The sequence below is a fragment of the Apodemus sylvaticus genome, chromosome 2 (genome assembly GCF_947179515.1).
Source record: "Apodemus sylvaticus chromosome 2, mApoSyl1.1, whole genome shotgun sequence".
NCBI classification, from domain to species: domain Eukaryota; kingdom Metazoa; phylum Chordata; class Mammalia; order Rodentia; family Muridae; genus Apodemus; species Apodemus sylvaticus.
Window position 1 is genome coordinate 37,267,980 of NC_067473.1, and position 16,173 is coordinate 37,284,152.

General features: G+C 37.9%; 1 protein-coding gene across 1 annotated transcript in view; it reads right to left on the bottom strand.

The window, feature by feature from the left end:
- Bmt2 (base methyltransferase of 25S rRNA 2 homolog) overlaps window positions 1–16,173 on the bottom strand; it is a 63,316-nt gene that overhangs the window by 12,538 nt on the left and 34,605 nt on the right. The window contains exon 3 of the mRNA XM_052173254.1: window positions 3,217–3,387. Coding sequence (XP_052029214.1) covers window positions 3,217–3,387 — 171 coding nt within the window. The remainder of the gene's footprint in view (window positions 1–3,216; window positions 3,388–16,173) is intronic.

A 16,173-nucleotide genomic window follows, 5' to 3' on the forward strand; every position in this document is an offset into this window, starting at 1 on the left:
AGTTGTCAATTTATTCCAGTGTCAATATAGAGGAAAACAAATTCCAAAATATGAAAATACTCAAAGCTGTTAAGTTTACATAATGGGTTCTTACTGAACTCAATTGAGCAGTCATGTGCAAGAGCCTAGAGCCACTTACATTTATCCTGTGTAGACAATCCTACCCTGTCCTCTCTCACATATACTGTACTTAGTACTAGATAATCACATATGAGTATGTGATTATCTAACATCTAACATATTTGGATCATCATACTGAGGTACACACATTGGTAAAAATTTTTGAAGAATACGATGCAAAAAAAAATGAGTGTTTTATTAGCACAAAAAGTATACAAATTCTGTCAGGGACATCATCTTTACTGGATAAGAACTAATGCCCACAAAAAACTTGGATAGAAATGTACTTTAAATGTAACCAGGGTTGAGGGACCATTTCGCTTTTACTCATGATCCTTATATACAACATTTTCATACCTTCATTTTATTGGTAGTCAGGAAAATCTGTGATAGTGATTTTTCATATGATATAAGTTAATATAGATATAAGGAATGTTAAACAATACTGCTGTGGTGTTTGAATGATGACTGTCCCCATAGGCTCATATATTTGAATGCTTGGGTCCCAGTTTGTATAGTTTTGAGATGGTAAATACCTAGGCGGGATCACCATAGGCAAAGTCACTCTACATGCCTAAAGTTATATAATGCAAATTCTGGCCTTTAACAATCATATTTAGATACTTTCTTCTAAATACTACAAAAGTACATTTTCACCTTTACATCTAAATTAGAAGACACCTGACTATGGAAAGGGCTGATCGTAGTGGTTGATGCTGATTGGCATTGGGGGTCTAGAACCTCCGAGAACAAGCCCCTGTGCAGGTCTACAGGGCATTATCAAAATGAGGTTAGGCTCTGGGAATGCCTTTGATGGATTATCTTGATTAGATTAGTTGAAGTAGGAAGGCCCACGTTAATTGCAGCATTACCGTTCTGAGCTGTATTCTGGACTGAATAATAACCTGAAAGCTAGTTAAGCACACTAGCATCCATCCCTCTCTGCATCCTCATGTGGATACGGCAAGACCAGCTTCCCCAAGCCCCTACTGCAATGTCTCCCCTAATCAAGACAGAGGGTAACCTTGAATTGGGAACCAAAACAAATCCTTCTTTAAGTTACTTTTGTCATGTATTTTATCACAGCAATGAGACAACTAAATACAGTTAAAGTTAGAAAAAGTCCATTCCAAGAGGTTTAAAGGAAAGGCAAATAGGTTGAAGAATGTCTGTCATGAAACAAGTTGAAAAGCAGGCTAAGAGCACTGAGGATCTGGAAAATGCTTCCTGGAGCTCTGCTTCTTCTTTCTGCCATAACTGCTTCATCAAGAGAAAACCTTAGATTCTTCCAGGTCAAAGCTGGCTGTGAAACGGGAGTATTTCATTGCTGGAAGGGCAATCAGAGGTAGGCTAGGCTCAGGTTACTATGCCAGGCGTGGTCAGGCTGAGATTCAGACTAGAAGATACACCAGAAACTTTGGAAATAAAATAGATATAGAGGAGCTAGATAATGCCCTCCACAAGACCATGGCTGAAGAGGAACTGGCAAAAAGTGAAGGGTGAAGCTGATTTGCAAACTGTTTACATTTCAAGTGTCCTCCTCATTCAACTCTTACATGGAACTCTTACAAGCAGAAGATGGAAGTCACGCTGGCCCAAGTATTAGAGCTCAACTTCTAATCTATCAGTGTTTGGCAGTACTGGGACTTGAACTATAAAAGGGCCCTTAGCACAACTGACTCAGTGATGGAAGTGACATTCAGGATGTAAGACTCAGCATGTAGACAGCAGCGACTGCCAAAACTAAAACAAACATAATTCTGACAAAGTTTCTAAATATTCTAACCTTGCCATTTGGGTTCTGTAGTTCCACACTGGCCAGTATGTTAACTGAAGTATGTGAACCCAGAACATGCCTTTTATGTTTAAGAACTCATCTGAAGAAAGGCTGAGAAAGGACCCTGAGCACCCGGTGTAGTTCCCGGGCAGCTAATACAGACTTCATATTGGCTGAAACTCAAGCCCGCGCAGTCTTCTCGTGAATACCCCACAACAGTACCTAGGGTCTGACAGGTGCAGGCACGTGCTCTATCACTAACTACCAACTTCAAAATATTTACGATATTTTACAACACCTAAGCTACAAGATGTCTGACAAGTCATTAAAAGCTTTGCAATAATCTTAAAGATGGCTTCTTTCCTAGTTAAATAATCAATTTAGTGCTTATTTTATTTAGATGAAATTACTCATAACTAGGTAATAATTTTAACACAGTCCATACAAGGTCAGAGTAATCAAAGATATTGCTATTCTGGCATCAACAGTTCAGTTTACTCAAATATACTTACTCAAAATTAAGAGCTTAATTTTGCTGTTTTCAGCATTTATTAAGAATATTTCTGCCGGGCAGTGGTGGCACACACCTTTAATCTTAGCACTCGGGGAGGCAGAGGCAGGCGGGTTTCTGAGCTCAAGGCCAGCCTGATCTACAGAGTGAGTTCCCGGACAGCCAGGGCTACACAAAGAAACCCTGTCTCAAAAAAACAAAATCAAAACCAACCAAACAAACAAAGAATATTTCTACAACTTTCAAACAATTAGTAAAATACTATATGACACAAAAATTTATTCTGACATTATGATGTAAACATAATTTTAATATCAATGATTAACTGGATTATAATACTCATGAACTTAAAAGGTTTAAATGCATAAAGGTGTATGTATACATTTTTGATTCAACAATAACATGATGATTGGTTAGTATTATTTCTTATTTCTAATTTTTTAGTAGCTAGCTACTTTAAACAGTTTAACTGGATTTCATGATTTTTGATTCTGTATATATTCATAATAATTACAGCATTTAATAAACCATTCTTTTTTAATTTTTAGTAAGGATAACATGCTACAGAAATATTAAGTTTTCATATATTTCTTAAAATGGTATGATAGTTTTAAACTTAACGACATTATAAATTTTCTGTCTCAACCTTCACTATGCCAGAGGAGAAAGTAGAACCCTGCTACCAAATGTAGGTAGGCCCTGCTACCCCATCATATCATTTTACACTGTATTCCCTTTCTTCCACACTGCTCACATTGACACAGCTCCCTGGGGGAAATGTTGATGGAAACAGATGAAATGTACTTACTCAGTTATAAATTCAGGGCTTGTAAAGCTGAGGTTTGTTAAAGGACCTTCAAGTTTAGAAGACTCGTGCACGTTTAAGGCTGGAGTGGTCTTAGTGGCGAGGACAGCTCGTTTTTCATCTTTTTCAAGTGCTTTTCTCTTCCCACCATTTTGGAAATACTCTCTGCATACACTAAAAAACAAAATATTTAAAAATGTTAGACATGATGAAGTAAAATGAAAAAAAAAACCTAAAAATAAATAACCCTTCATTATTCAAACTGTGAAACTTTCAAATTAAAAGGTCCTATTTTCAAAAGCCAAATATTACAGAGATAGCTATTCTTGGTTGATAACTTGACTACATCTGGGTTTAACTAAAGCCCAAGTGGCCGGGTATACTTGTGAGGGATTTTTCTTTACTAGATTATTTATGGTGGAAAGATCGACACTAAATCCAGATCTTCTGAGACAGGAACCACCTTAAACCTGGACCACAACTTAGGCTGGCAGCCTCCATAAAGGGTGGGGAAGCCAGAGCGCTTGTTCTTTGCCTGCTTGCACTTGCTTTCCCTGGCTCATTCCTTCATGGTACTCGAGCATACATCTTCAGGAACACATACTGAAGTCTGGCTGAGCCATCCATCCCCATGCACTGAACAACTACTGGGTTCTTGTTCTTTCTGCTGATAGGCTGCCACTGTTGAACTGAGTGGCCCACAGCCAGCAAGCCAACTAATAAATCCCATGTATTTATCTATTTACTTTATTTATTGTTTGCTTATTTTTTTATTGGTAGATGATAAATATTAGACAGATATAGATGAATGTTAGAGAGATAGATAGATTCATCCTATCAGTTCTGTTCGTAGTGAATGCCGACTAATACAATTACATTATAATTATTTTATAAAAATGTTAAACAGTTAAAAGTTGCTTTGCCATCTCTTACCCCATTTATTTGCCAGCTACAAGCCTAGCTCCAGACTTGCAACCTATGATCCTTGACCAATCAAGAAAATAATACAATACAAAGCATATATGTACCAAAGTCTGTTGCACCCAGTTTTATAAAAAGAATACAAATAAAATTAAAGACATAAACTTAACTCAAACCTAGTAATACCAGGTGACTCAAAAACCTCCTTTTTTTCCAATAAATATGACATCTGAACAAAAACAAACAAACAAAACCCTCAGAATTAAAGGACATTATTTCAAAAGGCTCTAGGAGATACCTACAGAATATTCCTCTCAAACACCAAAGAATATTTATTCTACTCAGAAACACATGAAAGCTTCTCTAAAGTAGACCACATGTGGGGTGGGACACAAATCAATCTAAAAAAATGCAGAAAAACTGAAATAATTCCATGCATCCTAGCTGGCCATTATACAATAAAACTTAAAATTGACAGTGAATAAAAACATAGGAAGTGTACAAACTCATGGAAACTGAACAAATCACTACTGAATGATGAGTAGATCAAGGGGAAAAATCCATTAAGACATCAAAATATCCTGCAACAAAATGAAAATGAAAACCAACAAAATCTATGGGGCAGAGCAAAAATAAATGACTTAATGGTACAACTCAAAACTTTGGGAAAATGAGAAAAAGTGAAACACAGACCTACTAGACAATAAGCAATAACAAAAATTACAGTACAAATTAATGAAATAACAAATAAACTATGCAAAGAATCAGTAAATCTAAAAGCCAGTTCTTTGAAAAGGTAAATGAGACAGACATCTGGTTCAACTAGCCAAAAGGAAAAGATGACCCAAATTAACAGAACAATAAATGAACAGGAAACATTACAATAGATTCCAGAGAAATTCAGAGTGTTACAAGAAAATACTTCAAAAAAATCTGTACTCTACTAAGTTGAAAAGTCTAAAAGAGATGGATAAATTTCCAAGCTATCAAGCTTAAACTAAGGAAAGATATAATGCCTAAACAGACCCAGAACAAAGCAGGAGACTGAAATTCTCCCCTTGACTAAGAAAATAGAAAGCCTATTGACTATGAAAAACCCAGGAACAGATGTATTCACAGGAGAATTCAACTAAACTTTTAAAGACCTATAACTAATACTTCTATTCTTTTGTGTTAACAGGAGGCAAATGATGAAAATGTTCTTGAAGCCTGTGTTACTTGACTGCCCACATCATGTCAAAAAACAACAGTAATGAAACTAAACCAAGCAGATGACAGGCCAACAGACCCAAATGAACATAGATGCTTGCAAGCATCCTCAGTCAATTACTCTTAAATTTAGTTTAGTATAGGGACATGCCCATGAGTAATCTGTGAACACAAAACCGTCTCTATGGATCCTCTTTTGTGAGCTTTTTGCTTCATTTTGCTACTTTTGGTCTTGTTAGATTGTTTGTTTTCCTCTTTGTTGTTGTTTATTGTTTACTAGATTAGAAGAAAGAAAACAAAGTTAGGAGGGTAAGGAGGGTAGAGTGGAAATAATATTGTCAATATACAAAAAAGGTTCTGAAGGATGAAAGACTTTACTGGATTCTTTTTTTTATTACAGCTCAGATTATATTGATATATTATTTGAGGAAAGGAAAGAATAAGATCAAAATATAGTGTATGAAAATAAATTTTAAATGAAAAACAAAGATCACTCTCCAAGATCAAGTTGGCTTCATCATGGCAATGCAAGATAGTTCAACATTTTTAAGTCAATAAATACAATAAATTATATAAATGGCCATAAAGACAAAAAGCTCACGATCATCTCAATAGACGCAGAAAAAGCCTTGACAAAATACAAAATATAGTTTTTGGTGATATATTTTGCTATATTTAATAGAACACCACTTCAACCATGGTGCTTTTTTATTATTATATTCTTAATATATATTTCAAATATTGTCCCCTTTCCTGGTTCCCCCACCCCCAGAAAATCCCATAAGGCATCTCCCCTCCCCCTGTTCCCCAACCAACCCTCTCCTGCTTCCGTGTCCTGGTATTCCTCTACATTGCAACATCAGAGCCTTTCCAGGACCAAGGGTCTCTCCTCCCTTTGATGTTCAAAAAGGCCATTCTCTACTGCCTATGCATCTGGAGCTATTGGTAACATCATGTGTACTCTCTGGTTGATAGTTTTGTCCCTGGGAGCTCTGGGAGTACTGGGTGATTCATGTTGTTCCCCTTATGGCACTGCAAACCCCCTTCAGCTCCTTGGGTCCTTTCTCTAGCTCCTCCATTGGGGACACTGTGCTCAGTTCAATGGCTGGCTGAGAGTGTTCCCCTCTGTATTTGTCATGTGCTAGCAGAACCTCCCAGGTAACAGCTAAATCAGGCTCCGGTCAGCAAGCATTTGTGGGCATCGATAATAGTACATGGGTTTTGTAACTGTATGGGATTGATCTCTAGGTGGGGCAGTTTCTGGATGGTCTTTCCCTCAGACACTGCTCCATACTTTGTCTCTGTAACTCCTTCTGTGGGTATTTTGCTCCCCCTTCTAAGAAGGACAGGAGCATCCATACTTAGTTCTTCTTCCATCATAGGCATCATTTGATATGTGAAATGTGTCTTGGGTATTCCAAGCTTCTGGGCTAATACCCACTTATCAGTGAGTGCACACCATGTGTGTTCTTTTGTGATTGGGTTACATCACTCAGGATGATATTTTCCAGTTTTACCCATTTCCCTAAGAATTTCATTAATTCATTGTTTTTAACAGCTGAGAGGTATTCCATAGTGTAAATATTGCACATTTTCTGGACCCATTCCTCTGATGAGGGACATCTGGGTTCTTTCCAGCTATTGGCTATTATAAATCTGACTGCTATGAACACAGTGGAGCATGTGACCTTATTACATGTTGGGGAATCCTTTGGGTATATGGCCAGGAGTGGTATAACGGGGTCCTCCTGTAGTATTATGCCCAGTTTTCTGAGGAACCACCAGACTGATTTCTAGAGTGGTTGTAACAGCTTGCAATCCCACCAGCAGTGGAGGAGTGTTCCTCTTTCTCCACATCCTTGCCAGTACCTGCTTGTCCCCTGAGCTTTTGATCTTAGCTATTTTGACTGGTGTGAGGTGAAATTCCAGGGTTGTTTAGATTTGCATTTCCCTGATAACTAATAATGTTGAAAAATTCTTTTTTTTTTTTGTTTTTTTTTTTTGTTTTGTTTTGTTGGATTTGGTTTTTTCGAGACAGGGTTTCTTTGTATAGCCCCGGCTGTCCTGGAACTCACTCTGTAGACCAGGCTAGCCTCGAACTCAGAAATTCGCCTGCCTCTGCCTCCCAGAGTGCTGGGATTACAGGCGTGCTCCACCACCGCCTGGCAATGTTGAACATTACTTAAGGTGCTTCTCAGCCATCCAAAGTTCTTCAGGTGAAAATTCTTTGTTTAGCTCTGTATCCCATTTTTTAATAAGGTTATTTGGTTCTCTGGAGTCAACTTCTTGAGTTGTAAGTATATATTGGATAAGCCCTCTGTTGGATATAGGGTTGGTAAAGATCTTTTCCCAATTTGTTGGTTGACCTTTTTGTCCTACTGACAATATCCTTTCCTTACAGAAACTTTGTAATTTTTTGAGGTCCCATTTGTCAATTCTTGATCTTAGAGCATAAGCTATTCATGTTCTGTCCAGGAAATTTGCCCCTGTGCCCATATGCTCAAGGTTCTTCCCTAGATTCTTTTCTATTAGTTGTAGTGTGTCTGGTTTTATGTGGAGGTCCTTGATCCATTTGGATTTGAGCTTAGTACAAGGAGATAAGAATGGATCGATTTGCATTCTTCTGCATGCTAACTGCCAGTTGATCTAACACCATTTTTTGAAAAGGCTATCTTTTTTCCACTGGATGGATTTATTTCCTTTGTCATAGATCAAGTGACCATAGGTGTGTAGGTTCATTTCTGAGCCTCCAATTCTATTCCATTGATCTACCTGTCTGTCACTGTACCAATATCATGCAGTTTTTAACACTATTGCTCTGTAGTACTGCTTGAGGTTCAGGATACTGATTCCCCCAGAAGTTCTTTTACTATTGAGAATAATTTAACCTATCCTGGATTTTTGTTATTCCAGATGAATTTGAGAATTGCTCTCTTTAATTCTATGAAGAATTGAGTTGGAATTTTGATGGGGATTGCATTGAATCTGTATATCGCTTTTGGCAAGATGGCCATTTTTACTATATTAATCCTGCTAATCCACGAGCATGGAAGATCTTTCTATCTTCTGAGGTCTTCTTCACTTTCTTTCTTCAGAGACTTGAAGTTCTTGTCATATAGATCTTTCACTTGTTTGGTTTATATTGTTTCTGACTATTGTGAAGGGTGTCATTTCCCTAATTTCTTTGTCAGCCTGTTTATCCTTTCAGTATAGGAAGGCTACTGATTTGTTTGAGTTAACTTTATATCCTGCTACTTTGCTGAAGTTGTAGGAGTTTTCTGGTGGGGTTTTGGGGTTGCTTAATTATACTATCATATCATCTACAAATAGTGATAGTTTGACTACTTCCTTTCCAATTTGTATCCCATTGATCTCCTTGTGTTGTCTAATTGCTCTAGCTAGAACTTCAAGTACTATATTGAAAAGATCTGGAGAGAGGAGGCAGCCTTTTCTAGACCTTGATTTTAGTGGGATTGCTTCAAGTTTCTCTCCATTTAGTTTAATGTTGGCTACTGGTTTGCTGTATATTGCTTTTATTATGTTTAGGTATGGGCCTTGAATTCCTGATTTCTCCAAGATTTTTAACATGAAAGGATGTTGAATTATGTCAAATGCTTTTACAGCCTCTAATGAAATGACCATGTTTTTTTCCTTTGACTTTGTTTATGTAGTGGATTACATTGATGGACTTCTGTATATTGAAACCTGCTTCCTTGGAGTGAAGCCTACTTTATGGTGGTGAATGATCATTTTGATGTGTTCTTGGATTTGGTTGGCAAAAATTTTATTGAATATTTTTGCATCAATATTGGTCTGAACTTCTCTTTCCTTGTTGGATCTTTGTGTGGTTTTGGTATCAGCATAATTGTGGCTTTGTAGAAGGAGTTGGGTAGTGTTCCTTCTGTTTCTATTTTGTGGAATAATTTGAAGAGTATCAGTGTTAGGTCTTCTTTGAAGGTCTGATAGATTTCTGCACTAAAACCATCTGGTCCTTTGCTTTTTTGGGTTGAGAGACTTTCAATGACCACTTCTATTTCTTTAGGGGTTATGGGACTGTTTAGATGGTCTATCAGATCCTGATTTAATTTTAGTATTTGGCATCTGTCCAGAAAATTGTCCATTTCATCCAGATTTTCCAGTTGTGTTGAGTACAGGCTTTTGTAGTAGGATCTGATGATTTTTTTTCATTTCCTCAGTTTCTGTTCTTATATTTCCCTTTTCATTTCTGATTTTGCCAATTTGGATACTGTCTCTGTGCCCTTATCTTGTCGATTTCTCGAAGAACCAGCTCCTGGTTTTGTTGATTCTTTGTGTAGTTCTTTTTGTTTCTACTTGGTTGATTTCAGCCCTGAGTTTGATGATTTCCTGCCTTCTACTCCTCTTGGGTGAATTGGCTTCTTTCTGTTCTGGAGCTTTCAGGTGTGTTGTTCATCTGCTAGTGTATGCTCTTTCCAGTTTCTTTTTAGAGGCACTCGGAGCTATGAGTTTTCTTCTTAGCACTGCTTTCATTGTGTTCCATAAGTTTGGATATGTTGTACTTCCATTTTCATTAAATGCTAGAAAGTCTTAGATTTCTTTCCTTATTTCTTCCTTGAGCAAGGTATCATTGTTCCGCATTCCATTTGTATGTGGCAAAGCATTGTTCCGCTTCCATTTGTTTTTGTTTGTTTTTGCTGCTATTGATCACTACTCCATAGTGATCTGATAGGAGGCATGGGATTAGTCTGATCTTCTTATATCTGTTGAGGTCTGTTTTGTGACCAATTATATGGTCAATTTTAGAGAAGATAACCCATGGTGCTTTTTAAAGCATTATTCTAATGTACTCAATCCACTTATATTAACACAGTAAGTAATTCGCAGCTTGTTAGCCAACATAATTTATTTCATAAAACTGTATGTAAGAAGTGTAAGAAAGTATAAAAAAAGTTTCAGAAAAATTTCCATATCTAGTCATAATCTTCCTGGTTTTCTCTGTTGTCAATAGTCATAATCTTCCTGGTTTTCTCTGTTGTCAACAGTTGATAATCTTGCAAAAGGTGTCATAGCATTTCCACTTGTCTGGGATATAAAAGGACTCAAGGGGTACATACCCGCAGCACAGCTAGAAGAGCTGAGCAGCATGCTGTTCCCTCAGATGTATTGTTAGGCCTCAGAGGAGACTTGTTAGCATCAGCAACATCTAGCCAACACCAGGAAAAACCAGGTGGCTAATGGACAACATAAGAACACAATCAACAAGAGCCAGGGCAACATGGAACCACCAGTGTCCAAGCTATCTTGACATTGCAAGCCTGGTAATTAGTGAGTAGTAATACTAATATTTCTCAACACCAAGGGACTCAATTCCCTAGTCAGAAGACACAGGCTAAAAAATTAGATATGAAAACAGGATTTATCATTCTACTGCATATCTCAACAGTCATTAAAAGTCTCCCAAACAAACAAACAGACAAAAAAAAAAGCCCAGGACAAGATGGTTTTAGAGCAGAATTTTACCAGACTTAATAAAGAAAGAGAATTTGAGATGAATTTCCCTTATGAACATTGATGCAAAAATAGTCAATAAAATAATGGCAAACTGAATCCAAGGATACATCAAAAATATCATCCATCATGATTAAGTAGGCTTTAGCCCAAGGATACAGGGATGGTTCAATATATGAAAATCCATCAATGTAACCCACCATATAAACAACCTGAAAGGGGGAAAAATGCCAAAAAAGCCTGGGACAAAATACACATCCTTTCATATTAAAAGTCTTGGAGAGGCCCGGTACATGGGTGCATATCTCAACACAAAACAGGCAATATATAGCAAGCCAACAGCCAGCATCAAATTAAATGGAGAGAAACTTAAAGCAATTCCACCAAAATCAGGGACAAGACAGGCTGCCCATTCTTTCTGTATTTATTCAACATCGTACTTGAAGTTCTAGCTAGAGCACTAAGACAACTAAAGGAGATCAAGGGGACACACTGGAAGGGAAGAAGTCAAAGCCTCACTATTCACAGATGATGGTATACATAAGTGATCCCAAAACCTCTCCCAGAAAACTCTTACAGCTGATAAACACCTTCAGTAAACTGGTTGGATAAAAAATTAGCTCAAAAAATTCAGTAGCTCTCCTTTATACAAAATAAATAAATAAATAAATGGGCTAAGAAAGAAATTAGGGAAACAACTCCCTTTACAATAGCCACAAATAATATAAAATATCGGGTTAACTCTAACCAAGTAAGTGAAAGATCTGTATGACAAGATCTTCAAGTCTCCACCAGCCCCACATCAACAGAGAACTAATATCCAAAATATATAAAGAACTCATGAAATTAGACACCAACAAACCAAATAACCCAGTTAAAAATGGGGTACAGAGCTAAATAGAATACTTAACAGAGGAATCTCTAATTGTTAGAAATGTTCAATGTCCTTAGAAATCAGGGAAATGCACATCAAAATGACTCTTAGATTCTACCTCACACCCATCAGAATGGCTAATACGAAAAACTCAAGGTACAGCATATGCTGGAAAGGATGTGAATAAAGGGGAACGAACACTCCAATGCTGCTAGGAAAGCAAATGTGTACAACTACTTTGGAAATCAATTTGGCAATTTTTCAGAAAATTGGGAACAGTTCTACCTCAAGACCCAGCTATATCACTCCTAGGCATATATCCAAAAGGGGCTCCACCATACCACAAGGACACTTGCTTAACTATGTTCATAGCAGCTTTATATGTAATAACTAGAAGCAACCTAGCTATTCCTCAACAGAACGGATAAAGAAAATGTTGAACATTTACATAATGCAAATACTATCTAGCTACCAAAATCAAAGACATCATGAAATTTGTAGGGAAATTGATGGAACTAGAAAATAACATCCAGAGTGAGGTAACCTAGATCTAGACATGCATGCTTGTCCTGGAGAGATAGCTCAGCAGTTAAGAGCACTGACTGCTCCTCCAGAGGTCCTGAGTTTGATTCCCAGACATGCATGCTGTAAGTGGATATTAGACATAAAGTACAGGATAGCCATGCCATAATCTACAGATTCATAGAAGCTATGTAACTACGAGGGTCCAAGGAATGACGCTTGATTCTCATTCAGAAAAGGAAATAAAACAGACATTGGAGGTAGATGGATAGAGGGAACTGGACGGGAAAGGGTGTGATAAGGGGGAATAGAGGTGGGGATCAGGTGTGGGAAGAGTGACGACAGGGCTGGGAGAGAGACTGGAAATCAGTGGAGGGGCATCTCTGGATCAAGTTGGAGACCCGGGATGAGGGAGGCTCCTGGGAGTCTATAGGGGTGACCTTAGCTGAGCCTCCTAGCAGCTGGGGGTAGAGACTGAAGTAGAGCACTTCTTATACCCAGGCAGGACCTCCAGTGGAGGGAGGGAGACATCAACGCACCCGAGCTGGATTCAATATTTGTCTTACCTACAAGATGCACATGGATAAAGATGGAGCAGAGACTAAGGGATGAGCCAAGCAATGAGTCATGCATTCTATGGGAGAAAGCCAGCTCCTGATACTATTAATGATACTCTGCTATGCTTGCAAACAGGAGCCTAGCAAAACTGTCTTCTGAGAGTCTTCATCCAGCGGCTGATGGAGACAGATGCAGAGACCCATAGCCAAACATTTTTGGTGGAGCTCAGAAGTCTAATTGAAGAGTTGGAGATAGGTTTGAGGGAGAAAGGGAGGTCAAGGTAACAAAATATCTGGAGTCAACCACCTTGGGCCCACTGAGGCTCAGAGTGACTGAACCACCAATCAACAAGCATAAATAGGCTGGACCTAGGCTCCTTACATATTTGTAGCCAATGTGTAGTTTGATCTTCATATGAATTCCCTAACAATTGAGTGGGGCCACCTGTGACTCCGCTGCCTGCCTTTGGATCTCTTTCCTCTCGCTGGGATGCCTAGTCTGGCCTCAGTAGGAGAGGATGTGCTTAGTCCTGATGTGATTTGGTTTGCCAGGGTCAGTTGGTACCCATGTGGGCCTCCCCTTCTCTGATGGGAAAGAAAGAGGTAATGGGGGGAGGGTTTTATGTGAGTGGGTCTGGAAGGAAAGGAGTAAGGGAGGGCTTCAATAGGGATGTAAAGTGAATAAATTAATGAAGAAAATAAATAAAATGCAATGGCTCAAGAATGTGAGGCAACAAGGTCTTCTGTGACCTTTGTGCACATTTAAGTATATTTATTATTATATGCAAATTTATACATATATGTGTAACAATATATATTTATTTACATAAAAGCTTTTATTTACCGGGCAGTGGTGGCACATGCCTTTAATCACAGCACTTGAGAGGCAGAGGCAGGTGGATTTCTGAGTTTGAGGACAGCCTGGTCTGGTCTATAGAGTGAGTTGTTCCAGGACAGCCAAGGCTATGCAGAGAAACCCTGTCTTGAAAATACCAAAAATAAATAAATAAAAAATAAAAATAAAAAAGCTTGTATTTATATACATATACATGTAACATTAAATACATTAAATAATATATTTAATTATTATTGTTACTAATATATATATTTGCACCAATAATAAACAAAAAGAGGCTATCACTTGAGAGTGGAGAGCATGGGAGGGGTGGGAGGAAGGGGAGGGGAGAAGCTAGAGGGAGGAAAATGAAGTGATATAATTATATTCAGTTAAAATTTGAAACAAAATACAGTAAAAAATGTCAAATAGAGGTAAGTTTAAGAACTGTGTAACATTTTTCATAAATGATAAAATTACATAATATAGAAAAATAATAGATTATATTTAATGCAGGAGAATGTTTTTTGGTATAGATGCCATATGGTACATATGTATGTTTAGATAAATGTATACATATACACACATTTCTTCTGACCACTCAGGCACGTGTTCCAGGCTACAATGCTGATATCACCTAATGAACAATTATGAAGTCTCTCCTCTGGTTTGAGGAAGACACTAATTTTACTGATTTTATAGCTCCGAACATATGGGCACAGGAGGAAATTTCCTTAACAGATTTCCAATGGCTTATGTCCTAAGATCAATAATTGACAAATGGAATCTCATAAAATTGAAAAGCTTCTGTAAGGCAAAGGACACTGTCAATAGGACAAAACCGCAACCAAAAGACTTGGAAAAGAGACTGGGAAAAGATCTTTACCAACCCTATATCTGACAGAGGGCTAATATCTAATATGTAAAAAGAACTACAGAAATTAGACTCCAGAGAACCAAATAACCCTATTAAAAATGGATACAAAGCTATACCAGAGAATGCTCAACTGAGGAATCTTGCATGGTTGAACAGCACTTAAAGAAATGTTCAACATCCTTTGTCATCAGGGAAATGCAAATCAAAACAACCCTGAGATTCCACCTCACACCAGTCAGAATGGCTAAGATCAAAAACTCAGTAGATAACAGATGCTGGCGAGAATGTGGAGAAAGAGGAACACTCCTCCATTGCTGGTGAAATTGCAAGCTGTTACAACTACTCTGGAAATCAGTGTGGCAGTTCCTCAGAAAACTGGACATAGGATCTGAGGACCCTGCTATACTAATCCTAGGCATATATCCAGAAGATGCTCCAACATGTAATAAGGACACATGCTCTACTATGTTCATAGCAGCCTTATTTATAATAGCTAGAAGAACCCAGATGTCCCTCAACAAAGGAATGGATATAGAAAATGTGGTACACTTACACAATGGAGTACTACTCAACCATTAAGAACAATGACTTCATGAAATTTGGAGGCAAGTAGATGGAACTAGAAAATATCATCCTGAGTAAGGTAACACAGTTACAAAAGAACACATATGATATATTCTCACTGATAAAGTGGATATTAGGAAAAAAGCTCGGAATACCAATAATACAATTCATAGACCATATGAAGCTCGAGAAGAAGGAAGACCAAAGTGTGGTGTCTCAGTCTTACTTAGAAGGGGGAATAGAATAATTATAGGAGGCAGAGGGTCGGAGGGAGGTGGGAGGGAGAGGAGGGGGAAAGGAAAAAGGGGGAGCAGGATCAAGTGTGGGACGAGACAGGGGAGATATATAGAAGATATTACAAATTAAGAAAGATACACAGGAAGATGTGTGTGGGAGATATCAGAAAGCTTCCTGTCTGCTTCAGAAAATCCACACGAAACCCTGTAGAAACTCAATGTACCCAGTCCATTGAGATTTTATAAAGATTTCTTCACATACCCATGATTGAACTCTATAAAAATATGGTTAGACAAAAAGGGGCGCTATCTAATGCTAACTCTGCAGAAACAGAGCAAGACCTGCATTCTTTGTGGTCTCATGAAACATTCTTCCCTCTAGAGCAAAGAACACAGCCCTTCCAGAGTGAGGAGGGTCTTCCCGCACACTACAAGATGGTAGCATCAAGACATGTCCTCATGGGCAACTTGAAGGCAGAGGGAGGAGGAAATCAAGAGTTTCCAGGAGAGTTTTTAGTTTTTAATCAGTTACTTTTGAGAAGAAATATGGACCAGGAGTCTCAGTTTAAAACAAACTGCATCAAAATATTGCATACCATAAAAGTCCAAGTTTAGAGATATAAAGAGTTGAACAGTTCAAAACAGAGGCCTGAACTATTACGTGGTAATTTAAAGAGTTTCTAACAGCAGTGCTAATGAATAAAAGACTACTATTATTAGTGATTTTCTGAATTATTCCTGTGAAGACAACCATTTCTATTTGTTTCACTTAGCATCAAAGTTCAGGGATGGAAAGGTGAATTGTTTTAAATCCACACAATTAAGTTTGTTTCAGATTGCTATCCTGTATCCAAACTGATGACTAGCATACACTAGTC